At 42.7% G+C, this 17,734-nt stretch overlaps 1 protein-coding gene across 1 annotated transcript in view; it reads left to right on the top strand.

Moving 5' to 3' along the window:
* Positions 1 to 17,734, top strand: part of stard13a (StAR related lipid transfer domain containing 13a) — a 46,473-nt gene that overhangs the window by 4,159 nt on the left and 24,580 nt on the right. The window contains exons 3-5 of the mRNA XM_030100835.1: positions 827 to 949; positions 4,526 to 4,678; positions 6,680 to 6,710. Coding sequence (XP_029956695.1) covers positions 827 to 949; positions 4,526 to 4,678; positions 6,680 to 6,710 — 307 coding nt within the window. The remainder of the gene's footprint in view (positions 1 to 826; positions 950 to 4,525; positions 4,679 to 6,679; positions 6,711 to 17,734) is intronic.

Here is a 17,734-nt window from a genome sequence, read left to right on the forward strand (position 1 = left end):
GGAGATGTGGGGGGGGCGCTGCAACACACAGGAAATGGCTTTACTGCCAAAGCCGTTTCTGCAGATATTTTTTAAAGCTGGTCAACATGATGAGTTTGGGAATGGGAGTGGACAGAAGGGTGTGTTTGTGTGTGTGTGTGTGTGTGAGAGGGTAGGTGGGTGGGTGAGGGCATGCCTGTGTGTATGCGTGTATGTGTGTGAGTGAGGGGGCTGTTTTTGGACTTCAAGCTCCTCAAAGGGGCCCTATGTGCTGCTATCAGCCTCTGGGACTCTGGGATTGGCAGCCGAGCCCAGAAACAAAGCAGTTTGTTCATTTCCTGAAAGGCCAGCGAACAAGTGTCTCAGTCAGAGTTTATGACCACTGGGTGGAGAGGAGAAGTTAAGAGTTCAGATATGTGCATAAGTATCTGCACAGACAGATGCAACTCAATTGCATAACGTGCACTGGCTACATTGCAGCTTTTATTTATCCGGCTTATTCCCAACCAGAGGCCACCTTTATCTTCGGCTTTAGCGTTTTGACGCTACAAAGGCTTCCGTCGTCCTCGCTTTACAGTAATCTCTTTGAGGTGTCACCTTTTCTACTGTGAGGGTACAGCGTGTGCTGGTGGCAGAATGAAAAAGCACAACGCTCATCTCTGAGGAGTCGGGAGGCAATGAAGGATGGAGTGGGTGGAGGAGGAGGAAGAGGAGTGTGTCAGGTTAAGCGGAGCAGCCTTTACTGATTACCAGCATGCATCAGCAGGCCTCAGTGAAAAGTCAACTCCTGGTTTTGCCCTTGAACCTCACTTATCTGCATTTGTCTTGTTCTGACCTTTATGTTCAGGCTGCGGCGTGCGATTCCATGGTCCTGCTGATGAAGCGCCTCGATCACCTCGGGGAGGGAATCCGGGAAGTAGGAAGCGCCAATTCCTCTGACTCATGCGCTGCCTCTGCTGAGAGCACCACGGTAAGTCAAGTCCAGGTCGTCCACACAGTTTCACTCACATGCTGATAAACTGTGCATTAATTAAACAAAAAAAAGGGAAACATTCTGATTAGGTTGTGCTTATTAAGGAGGTCCTTTTAAAACAATGTTCAAGAAGTTTCATGATTTTTTTCATGACTACATGAATCTGGTTAAAATGCCTCGACAAAAAATATGAAATGAATGTGAAGAATACTATAGTTTTTTGACAGTTGTTTGACACAGATCAAGAAATAACTGAAAATTAAAATGTATTCCTCATTTCATGTCAATTAACAGATAAAGATTGTCATTTCAATCCACAACCCACCCCCCAAGAAACCTGAAAATTGTGAAAAAAGTAGTTTGAAATGCGCCACTCTTTGTGTGTATAAGTTCACATATCGTTCTCTGTTCATATTGGTTTAATGGCTCATTTTGAGGGTCAGAGTTCTTTGACAAACTTTCTCAAACTATAACCTGCTATAGAGGTGCTTCCATAGCTTATCCTTGTTTTAATCACCACTTTATTACCAAACCCTGGCATCACTAAAGGAGAAGATTGATGATTCAGAAAGCCACTGTGTGCCATGCTGCTGTGACTGCACAGAAAATTTATAAGAATCTTTGATTAAAATATTGTGGCCAGGTTTTATGCGTTGCTCTTTTCATTCAATCAAAGCAGTCACTCCTTGCGTCCAAGATTAGGTTGGTATTTCTAAGCTTTAAACTTATGCCATATTTTACACACATTACATCATTGATGGACACACACACACACGCACACACACACACTCGGGATTTTTCATGAAGTCATCCAGCGTAGCACACATGTTGCTCAGGTGAGCGAGTTCTGAAGAGAATTCTTTGGAGTTGAAACTTGGTCGCCCTCCAAGCCTGCCGATTTTCCGCCTTTAAAAACCGTCGATAAATCAGGCGGCTTCTGACGGGTGTGACATCCATCTGGAAACATCCCCGTCACTACCAGCAGCCTCAGATAATAGGAGCTGAGCTCATCACGGCACACAAGTTATTTTAAAGGAGCATTAAACGCTGTTTTGGAGGAGGAGGAGCGCAGGACAGGATGGCTCTCCTCTCGTCTCTCAGGGCATTCCAGCGGCCTCATTATGCTTACCAAGTGTAAATCTGGTAACCTCAAATAGCTCTTAAACCAACAGCACAGAACGTCAGGAATTCCTATAAAATGGCTGCATTTAATCAAACTAATCTCATTCAAGCTGTCTGGAAACGGCAGTTAAACAACATTTATGATGAGACGTTTTTTAACTCTCTGCATCTCGTTCTCTGTCCTATAAGGTAGCACAGGGTGAAAGATATGACTGTAACGCAGCATAATGATCCGTAGTGAAAGAAATCGATGAAAATGGTTTAGTGCAGCTCGCTCCGCAGCGCCACTGGAAGCAGAGCAGTGGGCCCATCCATTACGTTTAAAGGATGATGAAGATTACCTCAGCCCACGACTGCAGGGCATCATTTTTCCTTCACAGTAAAACTGTGAAGCAGAGTTATAAATAGTTAAATGTCCTCTTAAGCGAAGCCAAATCGCCCCTGCATGCAGCCTCATCTGTTTGTTTGATCCGATGGTCTTCTCCCATCATGTGTCGATGAGGTCTCTGTCATTTCATTGTTAAGAAAATTACTGATGTCTTGTTTCGCCACTGAAAACTCCCAGATAGTAAAGTCTGATATCATTGCTCCAGTTTGTCACAGTTAGGATTTGTGTTTATGAGGTGGCTGTGGCTCCGTCGTTAGAGTGGGGCGTTTAAATGTGAATTTTATTTTGGATTGAAAGATGGCTGCAATAGGTTAACAAGTTGCCATGAAACTATGATGTGCAGCTTGAAACTTATTTACTCTGATTTTTCATAAAAAAAAAAAATACATCAAAAAAGGCATTCTGGGAAATACTGGACTGTTTCTCAATTCAGTTTCTTCTGTCGTTCAGTTTTCTCTCCCTTCCTGCGGGGACTTGCACATACCTGAATGAATCTTTCCCTGATGTCTTGAAACACATGACTGTGATTCGCCTCTTAATAAAAACTGTGTGTGTGCGTGTCTGAAACTTGTGTTTCATTTCTGTGCCCCGACATGCTAAACTAAGACAGAAAACCGAGTGAAAATTGCACTTCATTTGAGTAATGTTCACATTATCTCTGCTGCTGGGTTTTCATTCGTGTTGTTGAGTTTAATTCAACGATGTTTCCTCCGAGGGACTTTTCTTCATAATATTCCTGATAGTTAAGTAAGATAGAACAAAGCATCAACAGTGAAAAAGTTAAAAAATACATGCAAACGTTCAATGACTTGCAGTTTGATGATGCTTTGCTTTGAGGACACGCTGTCTCTCATGTTCTTACGCAACTGTGACTACAACAGAAAATTAGCAGCAGCGTTGTGGCAGCTCGATGATGGAAACACTCTTCAGGGTCAAAAAGGGAATTTTCCACACAGACAAGCATTGTGTGTTGTAACGAGGAGAAAATGCGTCTCTGTGTGTGTGAACGCGCGGTGGATCTTAGCTCAAAATAAGCTTACTGTTTGGAAAAAAATCAATGCTTTCACTTTCAGCTACACACACACACACACACACACTTTATTAGCCCAGGGCTTTCTGAGCGGGAAGAGCTGCAGTGGGTACAGTAGTTGAGTCATCGGGTCAAGCAAGAGATGAACTTTCCAGTGTTGTCACTCAGCAGCGAAATGTAAAATATGAGGATGAAACGGAGTGCGGGGGATTTTCTGCACGGTGGAAGGTCAGACTTATCATCAGCAGGGTCTTTTATCTCCAATCTGCTTCCAATAAACCCGGAGACACCGAGGACCGCGGCGTTAGGTAACATGAAGGCTGTTGCTGTGGTAAAATGCCAAACAAGGAACTGATGCATTCAATTGACTGCATAATTTAGAGGTCTGATGATATCGAGAGAGAATATCCTGGTTTGGAATGGAAATTTTCGTCCCCTCTCTTTATGAATGATATTTTGCAACAAATATTTAGATAACAAAATGGATACGTTAGTAGCCATTTGAGACATTACGAATAGGACAGAGAGGAAAAAGCAGTCTTGTAGGTGACTCTAAATTCAGAAATTTTCCCCATATCTTTAAATAAATGCATTTCCTTGCTAAATGACAGAAGACAACAAAACTAGTTGTTGATATGACCCACTCATCGTCACACAAGTTTGAGAAAATATAATTATAATAACAAAAGCCAAATGAATAAGCAAATGCAATGCCTGTGATGAACGTGTGTTTAATATCTGCTCCATGATCAAGAGTGAAAACTCATTTTCAGTATTCAGGAAAACAGATGAAAATTCCTTCAGAAGCTAGGAAAACATTTTAAGGTCAGTATTGTCGGGACCACAGGGGATCTACATCTGCCGAGGAGCCTGTGATATGATCAAAAGATCCCCAAAAGCCACAGAGAGAGAGAGAGAGAGAGAGAGAGAGATTGATCTTTGGGTTTTGGTTTTGGTAGTTTTGTGCTGATGCTGAAGCACCTCTCCAGGTCTCCATCTGACTTCCTCTTCCCGGCTCTCATTCCTTTCCCAGGGTGCTGCGGTGGCTGGCAGAGCCGGTCAGGACCCGGAGACCTCCAAACCCGAGGCGCTGACCAGACGCCGCTCTCGACCTCTGACCCGCAGCAGACCGCTGACCCGCTCGTCCCTCTCGTCCCCCGCACATCTCCAAGCTCGACGGGCCAGGGTGAGTGACGGCTTCGTTTGGAGGCTGAGGCTGCAGGTGATGGATCTGGACAGAAAGGGGAAACAGATTTCTCCTTTCAACGTTTACATTCTACTGCTGCCAGCCCCACAGAGGCCGACTTGCTCTCACTGATGATTGCATCAGATTACCTCTCACATCCAGGGACGATAATCAGATTATAGACTCCGCGCAAACCTGCAGACTTTCCTCCAAACACGCCGGTTTTGTAAGAACAACGCAGCTGGACAAGAGAAACATGGCTGCCTGCGGTAAACTGCCAGCTAACGTCTTCCTGAAAGAAATTCAGACGGCTCTGGTGGGTGCTCAGGAGTCTCGCCCCAAATCGAGAAGATCCCAGTCTGATTCTGGGATCGGGACCTTTCTGTGTGGGGTTTGCATGTTCTCGCTGACTTTTATAGCTCATTACCCAGATCTCTTTTCTAGGAAAGTTCCCATATTCCTCATTTTGTGTATTTGAACCTATTTAAGTGTTATTTCAGTTAAAAACGCTTAGATTTCCGTATTTTCCGTCCTCAATCCAGCTACGGCACCAAATGACCCGTGAACGGAATACAGTGTCGACGTGCGGTTCACCCTGACGTGTCAGAAATATTAGTGTGTGAGTGTGTGTGTGTGTGTGTGCGCGCGCGTGCACGTTGGTGCGTGTCGGTATAAGTAAAGGGAGCAGCAGGGGCCGTGGGATCAGACCGATGGTAAGGAGTGGGTTTATTTTCCCCTAACCGTGACTGATAAAGCACAGCTGTCCAAACTCACACACACACACACACACACACACACACACATACACACACACTCTCAACATTCCTGTTCGCTCCACACTTAGAGCATGTTTCTGCTTCAAAATTATTTTTAGAAGTTGTTCTTTTTGAAGGGATTGTCACACTTCAGCATGAACTGCAAGGACATCGCTCCTATAATTGTGAGATTTCTGCCAGTCAGTTTAAAATGGCATCATCCATTCATCCATCCATCTGGAGGGAAAAAAACGCACAAACTTTCAGGGAGAACATGCAAACTCTGCACAGAAAGAGCCCCAACAGACTCGAACCAGACATTTGAGTTCATGAATAAATTTAAACAGACTCTCCTCTCGCCTGATACTAAATATAGCCCCGCTCTCCTGCCTGTCTTCATTTTGACTCGGTTTTTATTTTTAGAACCTGAACTGTGGTTTTCCTGAAGCGATTTACAGTCAGCAGTATGATTTCTGGGAAATCCCCTCCAAATCAGTGCAGAAATTCCCATGAAACAGTCGGACTGCAGGTGCTTGATGTGGCGAATCCCGGCCTCTTTTTATGGATTGCCGGGGTTTCGTTCCTGTGACAGTAGCTGCATTCATTATCCACTCTCTGTTTGGGGATAGAGTTTCCTCACACCGGAAATGAATCCAGGTCATTTGAATCTCTGATCTTGAGGTCTGTCCGTCCCCCATGAGTCCAGAAACATGTGTGAACATGTGTGATGCTTGTCTCACGATCAGAGTCGAGGCTTCCTGGTTTGTTACTGTTTCTTTCAATAAAAGCTTTGTTTTTTCTATCCCTCCTTGTTAAACGTAGCACAGCATCATTTATTTTGATGACCTCTTTTTTTTTTTTGTCATGTCCTTTTTTCCCGTCTTTCCAAACTGAATCAGAGACTCTAAAGTCAACACAGACACATGTGCAATATCCTCTCCAATTTCCTCCGCTTTAATTGCATCATTTAATATGATTGAAGTCTCTCTTCCTGAAAAAGGCTCGCAGCAGCCTCATTTATCAAAACTGATGTCAGCATTTAAACGGGGTTTTCCTCAATGCGAATTTTTTTTTTTCCAACCTTGAATTCTGCTAAATCTCTTTTTGATGTCCACAAATACGCTGCTGTGACTCGGAAGGTTTTTATATGAGCAAGTCATGATCAAACTGACTGATTTCACATTTGCTTGTTATTGTTTTGGTAGTTATTTTCAATCTCTTCCCCCCTTCTGTTTTCTCATATCAGGCCGCTGCGAAGATGAACATCGGATCAGCAGGTAAGTGTGTGTGAGACTGTGTTTTAATGGATGTGTCCATTCAGCCTCCTACCTGCTGGACTGTTTGTATTCCCACTTAAAAGTAATAATACCGTCCACGTGCAGATGTTTGCATCAAAAAAGAGATGAAAAAAAGTAGAAAAAAACCTCTTCTGGCTTGAAGTTCATTCACAGAAATTCATCTTTTTCACTCAACAGAAACAGATTGTATAAATCAAAATGACTGTGGCTGTAATTCACTCTCTTCATTTGGTTTTGTCATTCCTCCCTTTTCACTCTGGGACTCGTGTTTCCAGAAACTGCGATATACAAGATGGGGATGATGAACGAGGCCGAGCCCGACCTCGCCCGTATCTCTTATCCTCGGAGTGTGTCTCTCTTGACTGACATGCACAGGCGTCACGGTTAAGCACATCCCGGCGAGATGTCTTGGCGACAGGGTCACATTCGCTGCGCTGTGGGATTGTTTGCTTTTGTGTGTTTGGTCTGTGTGTGTGTGTGTGTGTGTGTGTGTGTGTGTGTGTGTGTGTGTGTGTGTGTGTGTGTGTGTGTGTGTACGGGTTGTAACAGTTGGGGTGTCTCAGATGTGGCGCTGCCACCAGCCGGGGTCACGTTACTGTCAGTGATTGTCTGCGGAGGCGAGGTGTGTGTGTGTGTGGGTAATGAGGCCCCCGAGGCTGCGGAGAGGTCGGGAGTGATGCTGTGTGACGAGGGCGTGGGCGTGTACGTGTACGTGCGCTCGTATATTTGTCAGAGCGAGAAACGTTTCGTACGAACACGAGGGAAGAGTGTAGATCGGGTTCATTGTTTGAGCTCTCCTGCTTTGGGTTTATTTTCTCACTCCAAAGTGTTTATTTATTCTTTGGCTGTTTGACAAAAAAAAAAAAAAAAAAAATCCTCTCTAATCAATCAGTGTTTGCCGGCCTGTGTGGTCTGCAGCAAGATATGATATGGTCATATCTCAGTTCACATAGCTGACATTCACTCTGCTCCGTCAGATAAACAGGGAATTCCTCCCGCAGCCTCAACCAGAACCGCTGGTGTTAATACACCGCTGGGTGCAGATTATTGTAATTATCTACTGTATCTGGAAGATTTATACTGACTGTGACAGTTTTATCGAGCATCTTTTGACTTTATAATGGAAATTATGGGATTTATACCTAATCTGCGCTCAAGCTGCTGAGGAAGCAGGAGCAGATGAATTATTCTAAGTAATTAAGTACATAAAAAGATTCTGGGAAAATAATATGTTTTCACAGGGGATTAGTTGGTGAAGATCAGGCAGATCATGAGTTCACAAAGTGTGGGAGGATGCATGTTTTGTCTTGTTGCAAGTAGTAGTAATTCCTTGTCGAATGCCAGATTTCCGAATCCCCCTCCCATTATAAGACATAATGGGTAATATCGGCAATTAAAAGGATTACTGTAGTCATGCTTGTTACAGGCTTTTTGTTTTAATCTGGTCGATCTTCATCTGCAGACTAACTGCTGTCAAACGTGCATGTGGCATGATGGCGATGTTTTTTTTTTTTTGTCAGCTGAACTTAACAACAGTTTAAAAATTGCTCGAAGGACTCGGACCAGTGACAGAAATTCCTCTTTTGCGTGCGCCAAAACCAACAGAGATCTGATGCAAAGATATCTCTGATGACAGTCACTTCCTGTGTTTAGCTTGCGCTGCATTCAGACGGACATGAGACTGCACCACAGATAATTTGGCGTCTCGATTCAGCCGCTTAAGCTGTTTTACTGTACTTTAACTTTCCTGTTGCCACTGACAGGATTTCAAGACTTTTTGTTTCAGCGTCAAGGTTTAACTGATGTTATTGAAAGTTGAAGTTATCCTTGAAAGGGGATCAGAAGCAGTCATTTATAGCGTATTTTTTGCAATAAGATGAAAATATATCTATGCAGCGTGAATTCTTAGAAGTCAGGAAGAGGTGCATTTGATGTTGCAGAGAAGGAAATGAATGAACAAACTATATATCTGTCCTTTGGGTTGGTTTTAGGTTGGCATGCACCCTGGGAAGATATTTCAGCCCTCAACTCACTATATTCTGATAACACACGGCAAGTTGAATGTGTCAGAATGTGAGAAAATGAACAAATTAGCATTAATTTTCTCACATGGATTCACACTGGACTGGTGCTTTTTGTTAAAAAACAAGAAGAAAGACAAGAAAATGAGTTCTTTGTGAATGTAGGCCAAATGAAATGGATCCTCTTCAGAAGTGCAGAAGTTCCTAGATTAAGACTAAACATAGATGTTGAAGGTTCATATCAAATTTGCCGTAGTTCTAATGAGGGGAAACACTCAGCCAAGGAGGATTTGAAGCGTCCAGACAGTTTCGCAGAACATCCAGAAGCCTCGAGTATGGAGAAACTGCTTCATTGAATATGTTTATGGAGCTGCATAGTGTGAACCTCTGCAAATCTATTAAGCTTTGAATTTCAGTGCGTGATATTAGTTTTATTCCACCTTTACGTTTTTACCTAAGATTTACTCCTTTGTGATCGTTTAGATTTTGTAATAGTAATAACAGTAATAAAAGTAATAGCTGCTTCTTTTCAAGGCGCTGATCTATTCCAAATGACCTTGGCCTGAAAAACACACACTGACACACTTTCTCCACTGTTTTACTGCAGTGGAGGATTATAAAAATATATAATCCATCAGAGTTCACGCATTATTGGAACATGCTCTGGGAGGCTGTGAGTAATCTCACCCTATGGCCTGAGAATCCTTTTAGCACGTCTGCTGCATGGATTCAGTATGTTTTTAATATGTCTGACTTGAAGGATTCGACTAATCTGCAGCTCCAGCAGGTCTCTGACACACTTTTTCCTCGAGTTGCGCTGATACTTAACCCAAATGTTTCTTTTCATTTCAGCCATTCGGAAAATCGCAAATTTCCTCCTTCAGCTCGTATAAAAACGAGTTACGGTTTGTCAAAAAAAAACGTGACAGAAAAAGTGAAATAAAAAGTTACAATGTGCTATCCTTAAGTTCCCTCACACACAAAAGCAGTTGGCTCAGCAATTAACTTGCAGTAAACCCTCCTCAGTTAATGATGGTGGTTTATTGTAGTGTTCACATGTGTGCATGCATGTGTGTGTGTTTGGACCAACCTGAGCGCTGTTATAAAGGGTTTGTAGTGGTAGGAGGTCCCTTATTAAGTCAGTAATTGTGTGCTTGTGTGTGTGTGTGTGTGTGTGTGTGTGTGTGTGTGTGTGTGCGTGTGTGTGTGTGTGCATAAATATTGCAGCAGTGCTTTAACAAGTCTGGAAGTGGATTTGGCTCCAGTCCCAGTCCCTCTTTCCATTTCTTTCTTCACCTCCTCCTTTTCATTACTCCTCTATCTCCTTCCCATCTCACCTGCTGTCTTCTCCGATCATTCAAGACGTTCATTTTTTTCTCTTCACTGTTTCATTCAGTTGTTTTGATTTGTTTACTATCCACTTACTTTCAAACTGTAGATGCCCATAGATGTACTCATACATAATAATGGAATCATGTGAGGTGCAGAAACACATATGAAGCCCAGACACCACCTCAATGAAATCAGCTAATAGAAAGCAAGACCACCCCTTGTCACTAAAAATGAACGTTGCCTCCTTGTGCCATCAACCTCACTGTTGCAAAACTCAGTAATTGCATTGGGTACAGCAGGATTTCAAAACTTCTGAAGAAAGGAGTGTAATCAGGAAGTGGAAAAAAAAAAACATAATTTCAACATTCGTCAGCCTTGACAGCCAAGTGCTCACTGTATGATTTGGTGAGAAAAAACAAAAATCAAGCTTGTCTGCTTGTAGAGAGGTTCTAAAAGAGTCGGGACCAGCAGGTACAAATGTTTAAAAAAAAGTAATGCTTTATGCACGTTCACCTTGCAAGACTCCACTGCTGTTAAAACCTGTGAAAATGCCGGCAGAATAAAGTCTCCTCAGATGAAATCGTCATCTATACCATGTTTGGAGGAAAAATGAAGCGATACGAACCGTAAAGTTTGGAGGTGGGAACCGTTTCCCTTCATATGGTGCTGGCAAACGTGATGTAACTGAAAGACGGATGGATTGGAAAGTGCTCTGACACATTCTTGATAAAAATCTGCTGCCGTCTGTCAGGATGATGAAGACGAAATGAGGGTGGACATTTCAGCAAGACAATGAGCCAAGCGAACTCTCAGCTGGTTTCAGAGAAAGAAAACAAAGCTGCTGCGGAAAGAACATGAACTCCTCAATGCAGCATCTGTCTGGGCTCTGTCGTTAGCATTTAGTACATTCTATTTCAGGTGTTTGACATTTACCATATTTCATTTCAAATTACTGCACAGAAGTTTATTTCTGGACAAAATATCTTTATTTCTTCGCATGTGTGAACTGTGGTCTTCAGAATCATCTTTGATGCAGCACCAGCGGCGCATCGTGGGAGCGTCAGAGCTCTCGACAGAAACCAAGGTAGCAGCAAATCGCTCTGACTGGAGCAGCTTTGAGGCTCCGCCGTCTGAATGATAATAAACCGAAGCCAGCCGACTCGCTGTGATCACGTTCTCACAACGTCAGAGCGAGGTGTTTAGTTATTCAGTGAGAGGGTGCATAATATTGATGGTTTGACTGTAGAAGAAACGTTATTGTATTTGGCAGTTCTTGGGCATCACTAATGGAACCGCTACACTCCACCGTTTGTGTATTTCTCTGCCTATGTATTGGTGTGCGTGTTTGGCAACACGTATACACGTTTGTGTATTCCCTGTCAACACTTGTGCTTGTGTGTGGTCCTGCAACCCAATATCAGATAGAGGAAGGAAGTCGTTCCTTGAGGATTTTTCAGGTAAAATGCTTATTTGAACAGCTGAGAACTCACACACATGAACCCTGAGTGGCTTTAAAGTGAAACTTAAAGCAACAAGGCGCTGCTATCAGCATGTGATGTGCACTTCATGACCCAGCGGCGTCTCCAATGTGTCCGTTTGCTGTTGTTTCCCCTCCTGGTCCGGCCCCGGGTCCTGATGCTTTCCACTAAAAATCTGCAACCTTCGGTCTACTTCCTATATGTGTCACTGTTTCTCAAATTTCCCACCTCCATCGTCCCATCACGGCTCCGTCGCTCCAGGACGGACGGCCGCACTGATAACCATCTCTTGCTGGAGGTGACTTAGCCTTTAAAACGGGAGGCTGACGACATCTACGGATCCATCGTCACCGGCCGGACCAGTGAGGCTGTTTGTTGTTGTTACTGGAGAGTGTCTGGTTAGACACTCCGAATTAGCTTCTGACCCACTTTCCCTCTGGCCCATTTTTCTGGAGGAACTGACCAGAGCAGCATTCCTCAAGGACTGGTGCAGAAATATTGACAGAGACACACTGATACTGTTGATATAAGCCAACACGAACAGATGGTGTCTAATGTTAGCTCTCGCCACGCCGCTCCAGTTCAGATCGTTTTGTTATTACATGTGATAAGCATATGGATGCTGAAATAACAAAAACAATAATGCTTTATATCTATCCCCACTGTACTTTAGTCATGCTTGCTGTTCAAACTCAAATGTCAGGCAACAAAATCTAAATCATTCCCACTCAGGCATTTTACTTTTTTCTGTGGAAAATAAAATGTCTGGAAGCTTTTAGCCGAATTGATTTTTTTTTTTTTTTTTTTTTACATTTTTTGTTGTTGTTTTGTACTTTTTTTTTTTTGGGGCTCCATGTGTGCCGTGTCTGTTCTGATCTCTTTGTCAGCGTTGCCGGTTTCCTCTGCCTCATTTCCACTCTCGCCGAGTCCTCGCTGCCTTCGCTTTCGCTGAGAGCACCTGCCAATCACACGCTTCTCAGACGAATCCAAGTCAGAGGTCAGAACAATATGAGCTCTGAATACCGAGTGTCGAAATTTTAAAAAACAATCCGCGTTGGAAGCAGAAATCCTCTGAGCAAACGAATAATTCCTCCATAAATATCAACTTTTTCACTCGTGCATATATTTGGTTTCATTCACCTGGAGGTAAATATTTACAGCTCCAAAAGCAGCTTCGGCTCCCTGCGAGGCTGGCTGCACTCAGAGCTTACATCTCATGTTCGACTGCTGAAGGTAAAGAACACAGTCTGGGCTGAGCACATAAACAGATGTTGTGCTCTGAATCCTCACGGGTTATATACTCTTCCAGATGGGTTTTTTTTTTTTTTTTTGAGGATGCAAGCTACACATGGAATTACCGCGCGATTGGATTCATACGTGTGCATGCATACACGCACGCTAAATATATGGTGATAGGAATTCAGGCCAAGGTCATTTAGTGGCTTCTGTTGAGAGGTTTTATTTAATCCATACAGGTGACATGTCTTTTGAGGCTGAATGTCTGTATTTTTTTTAATTTTTTTCCAACTATTTGTTTATTTTTGGTGAAGGTACACATGGCAGCTGCCGAGGAGCTCATGCATACCCGTGGGTAGGATCTCCGTCTCGAACCGTGTCCAGATTAGCCGAGCTACTGGTCGTGAGTGCGTGCCGCTGAAAATAGAAGACAGACAAGGAAGAGTGGCAGCAGTGAAGAAGAGAGAGGAGGAGGAGGAGGAGGAGGAGGAAGAGGGGGAGGAGGAAAAAGGGTGCATGATAGCTGAGGAGACATGCAAATTTAAGGATACTCGGCGATGGGAGTAGTTTGCGTAAGATGGTTTTGTCAGAGTCTTTTGATCATGTGACCTGGTGAATTATTGATTACACTGAACCCACTAACCCAGACTGTGTGCATGTGCAGCTATTGACTTTTCACTAAATTTCTACCTCGCTAAAGGAAATATCAGTGTCAGACAGACTTGGAAAAACACAGCTTTAAAAAAAAAAAGAAAAAAGAAAAAAATCATTGAGGCAGACTGTGTTGAAAGCTTGAAGTAAAAACTAAATGTATTGAGTCTGAATCTTTGGCCAAGTCAGTCTTAAGCTGATCTCAGTTGAATTAATTACTTTGAAATGCATGTTTTTGTCCTGTGGATGCAAACTGCATTGCATTAGAAAGAGGAAAAAATACACAGATATAAGCAAACTTCACTTCACTTAAGATTCTTATTTTTTGCAAATACAAGAGAGACTTCAGAGGAGCAGTCATGCTCTGGGTTTCGATCATGGCCATACAACAGGATTTCTGCTCTAATCTGCAGCCATTACCAATAAATAGGCTGTGAGCATCTCTGTGACGATCGCATACATCTGGTGTGGTGTTTTAGACATTTGTTCATTGTGGTTTTCATGACTTCAAATGACCCGACTGGAAGAAGATGATGAAACTCCACCTTTTTCCTCTTCCTCCTCGGCAGCACCTTCCCAAAAAACCAGCTATGTCCATTTCTGTAACCACTTGAAGATCTGATTGCTCCCTGGGTGGAGACGCCCATGCTGCACTGTGTATTTGTTCAGAAAAATCAGATCCCGGGCTGTCCAGAACATGTCCATTGTGCTGCTTTGATTGGCTGTTTGAGCGCTGGAATGTGTTACTGTGATGTTTTGATTGGCTGATGCTGTGATACAGTCTTCCTGTGGTGCTCTGCTTTTTTTTTTTTTTCTTCAGCCTGAATGAGAGGTTGACATCAAGGGCCAGTTTCGCCATTCATATATCATTCGGTAACATCAGAGAGGAGAAATACAAAACTGACTGCTAATCACAGTTAACAGTCCGAGGCGTTTCCCACGGAAATATTTCTTTTTCACTCACACTTGTTCTGTTTCCCAACCTCTTCTGCACCTACAGTATCTTCATTCACTGCAATGTCTGCTGCATGCAGAATCATTTGCATTCATAAGTGCAATTCTCCTTAATTTCTCATTATCAGAGCACAAATCAGCAGTCGCTGCAACATCGGTGAAGTTAGCGATCATTCATCTTATGAATTGATCAGTCTTGGAAGATGAAGCTTCCTCAAGCCATTAAAAAGAGATCAAAAAGCAATCAGAGTTACAGTAATGCGATTGCTTCGATGGCTGACCCTTGTCTTTTGTGAAAATGTGGTCAGTGATTATGTTGGCTGAAAATGTTTAGAGCACAGAAATCGACGATCTGACTCTCCTAAACACTGAGGAATCAACTGACTAACAACCTGCACTAAGTATGATACAGAAATCCATTCAGAGGAAAAGACGTGGTATTCACTCTTTGCTTTGTAGAAACTCAAGGCATGCACTTATTTCACATAAGCTTATGTAACAACAACCCACAAGTTTTCATTTTTATTGCATATTTTCTCAATTATTCCTGTTAACTCAAGCTGTTTGATCAGAATCTCACTTGTGAGGCTTTTGCTAAGTCTTTCAGACATATTTATTGGTTCCCCATTTTTCCTTTTTATGGATTACAAGGACACATTGGTTAAAATCTTGCCGAATTGTGATAAATCTCGATGCAGCGTTGATGACGTTGATGTTGTATAGTAAGTACATCAAACCTGTTCATTTCTACAGTTCTCAGCTTCTTAACACGACATACACAGGTTCAGCAACACCTCTCCTGTCAGCATTTTCCCTTCATTTCTCAGTGGGATCAGATGTCTCTCACTGAAAATAGCCTAAATATGAGCATCCAATAGTTACTTCTTCTGGATCCTTGGCTTTCAAATCATTACCAGACCTGCACATGTTGTGGTCTACTGCCAGCTCGGATTTTAACCCATAAATGTACGGTCTGAGTGCAGATTCCAACTATGCACGTGTCTAGTGTATTGTTGCAAGATATTTTTAAGACAATCAAAGTCTTATTTTAAAGTTGAAGCAAAAAAAAAGTATTCTTATTTCATTTGTAATCTTATTTTCATCCATCTTCTGTACGGCTTTCATCCCACTTAAGATGTGCAAACTCAAGGGTAAACCCTGGATAGATTGCCAAACAGAGACACAGACAAACACACATTTTGGAATGATGAAGGTGGGGTAAGAGTGCAAACCATTACACCACCAGCCTCAATATCCTTTCCTTTAAAATATAAACGGGACACGTTTGACCGTGAATCGCGTTTAAGCTGCAGAAAGGCGACGGTTCAGCGCCCCATCTTTAATGGCCGACGGCCTCGGCGAAAAAGTGTTTGGTGTCCACGTAACCTCGGGATTCTGCTGACCACTCGGGATGGCAGGCATGTTTCCACAAGCTGAACTGTCGAATCAGGCCTTCGCCCATGAATCCAGGCTGACCTGGAACTCAACACTCCAAACAGGACATCCGACGGTGTCAGTCAGGCGGCAGCTGAGGAGCATCCTGGCTGCTCTGGTCGCTCTGTCTGGCATTCCTGGGATGACACGGGAATAACTCAGAGCTCAAGCTGAAGTTCCCAAAACTCTCAACCTGTCAGAGGGGTGAACGCGGCTCCCAAACAGAAACGGCTCAGACGGTTGAGCGCTTTCACTCCTGGTTGTGAGGCTGACTTGCGGCATGTCTGCTCTCTCAAATAGTTAAGGAGTCGTCACATATCTGGTTCCTCAAACTGTGATTTCAACCCCAGTTAGGAAAGGAAAATCCAACAGGCTTGCAAGAAACAATGTTGAGAGAAAAATGTGCAAATTAACCGCCAAATATTTCAGAAGACTCAAAGGTGAAGCTGCCGGGAACACATTATCCTCCAGCGCTGTCATATTGCAGAAATTCAACCTGCCTGGACTGTCCAGAAGAACAAGGTGTTCAACGACCACGGCCAAGGTACGAAAGGCCGAAACCTGACCACCACGGAGGAGGACACATCAAGAATGGGCCAGGAAAGATTTCAAGATAGATTTTTCGAGATGAGCGAGCTGGGCTACAACTCAACCCTTAAAAAAAAATCTGCATTTTCAAGACTATAATGTCCATGCTCTAATCATGCATCGCAGTACTCCACTGCATGACTAACTAGTAAAAACATTAATGATTTAAGAGAAATGACATCGTCTCTTGCTCACCTGACCTAAACCTTACTGAGGATTTGTGGGCCATGTTTAAGGCAGACATTTACAGTGAAGGGAAACAGTACACCTCTATGAATGATGTCCTTTCGGGATGCCGTCGTTGACGCTCCATTAAAGTTGACGATCAACAGATCAAAAAACTGACACAGTCCATACATGGAGCTTTGCTTTTAAAACAGAAACAAAGATTGCTAAAATGTCAAAAATGACTACATGTAAATGTTGACATTTTTGTTTACTATTTTCTCTTGAAGATATGAAAATGAACAAATGTGAAGGAGATATTTTAGTTTTTCTTTCATTTTCATCTGCACACAGACATGTCTCGCTGTATCAAACTCACAGGTTGCTGAAAACAATCTGGAGAGGGAAAAATCCTACTGAGAAAAGGTTTCCAGTTCACATTAATACAATAGGCAATTTAGAGTCATCAATTCAAACGCACGAATAACACAACTTTACATGGAGGGGTCAGAATAAGAGTGCTAATCACTGCTCCACTGTGCAGTCCCACTCAGATAACATTTTGAACCGACCTCCTGAACTAAGGCATTTCTAACCACTTTCTCTGTATAAAATCTGACATTACACAGATCACGATGGCATGCGTATCAGTCCCATCCGCCTGACAGAAAAATATCAAACATAGAAACCCTCTGTGGAAATAACTGAAAAAAAAATGCAATTAATTAATATTTTAAATGGGTTTAGCTTAGGTTTTCTTTTGAATGAACTCAAAATAAGAAAATATATTTTTAGCTAACCCAAGTATTGAACAGCAACCCGACTGAATTTTTCCCCAAAATGATCTGTAATCTTTTTGAATGCAGCTTTTGGTGAAATTTTAAATACGTCCTTCGTGGATAATAACATACAATAAGATCACATTAGTAGTTTGACACAATGCTGAATTTTGATAATTTGACCCTTTTGTCACGTGGCAGGATTTCAAGGTTGTTTTAAACAGTTTGAAAAAAAGAATGGTGGATGCTGGGAAACACGTGCTGAATCCCAAAGTGCTGGCTGTCATGACAGTGAGGACAGCTGCCCTCTGAGGTCAGATGAGCGGCTGAATTAGAAGACTGAGTCCTGGAAAGCTTCTCAGCAC

This window comes from Salarias fasciatus, chromosome 10 (assembly GCF_902148845.1).
Source record: "Salarias fasciatus chromosome 10, fSalaFa1.1, whole genome shotgun sequence".
Lineage (NCBI taxonomy): Eukaryota > Metazoa > Chordata > Actinopteri > Blenniiformes > Blenniidae > Salarias > Salarias fasciatus.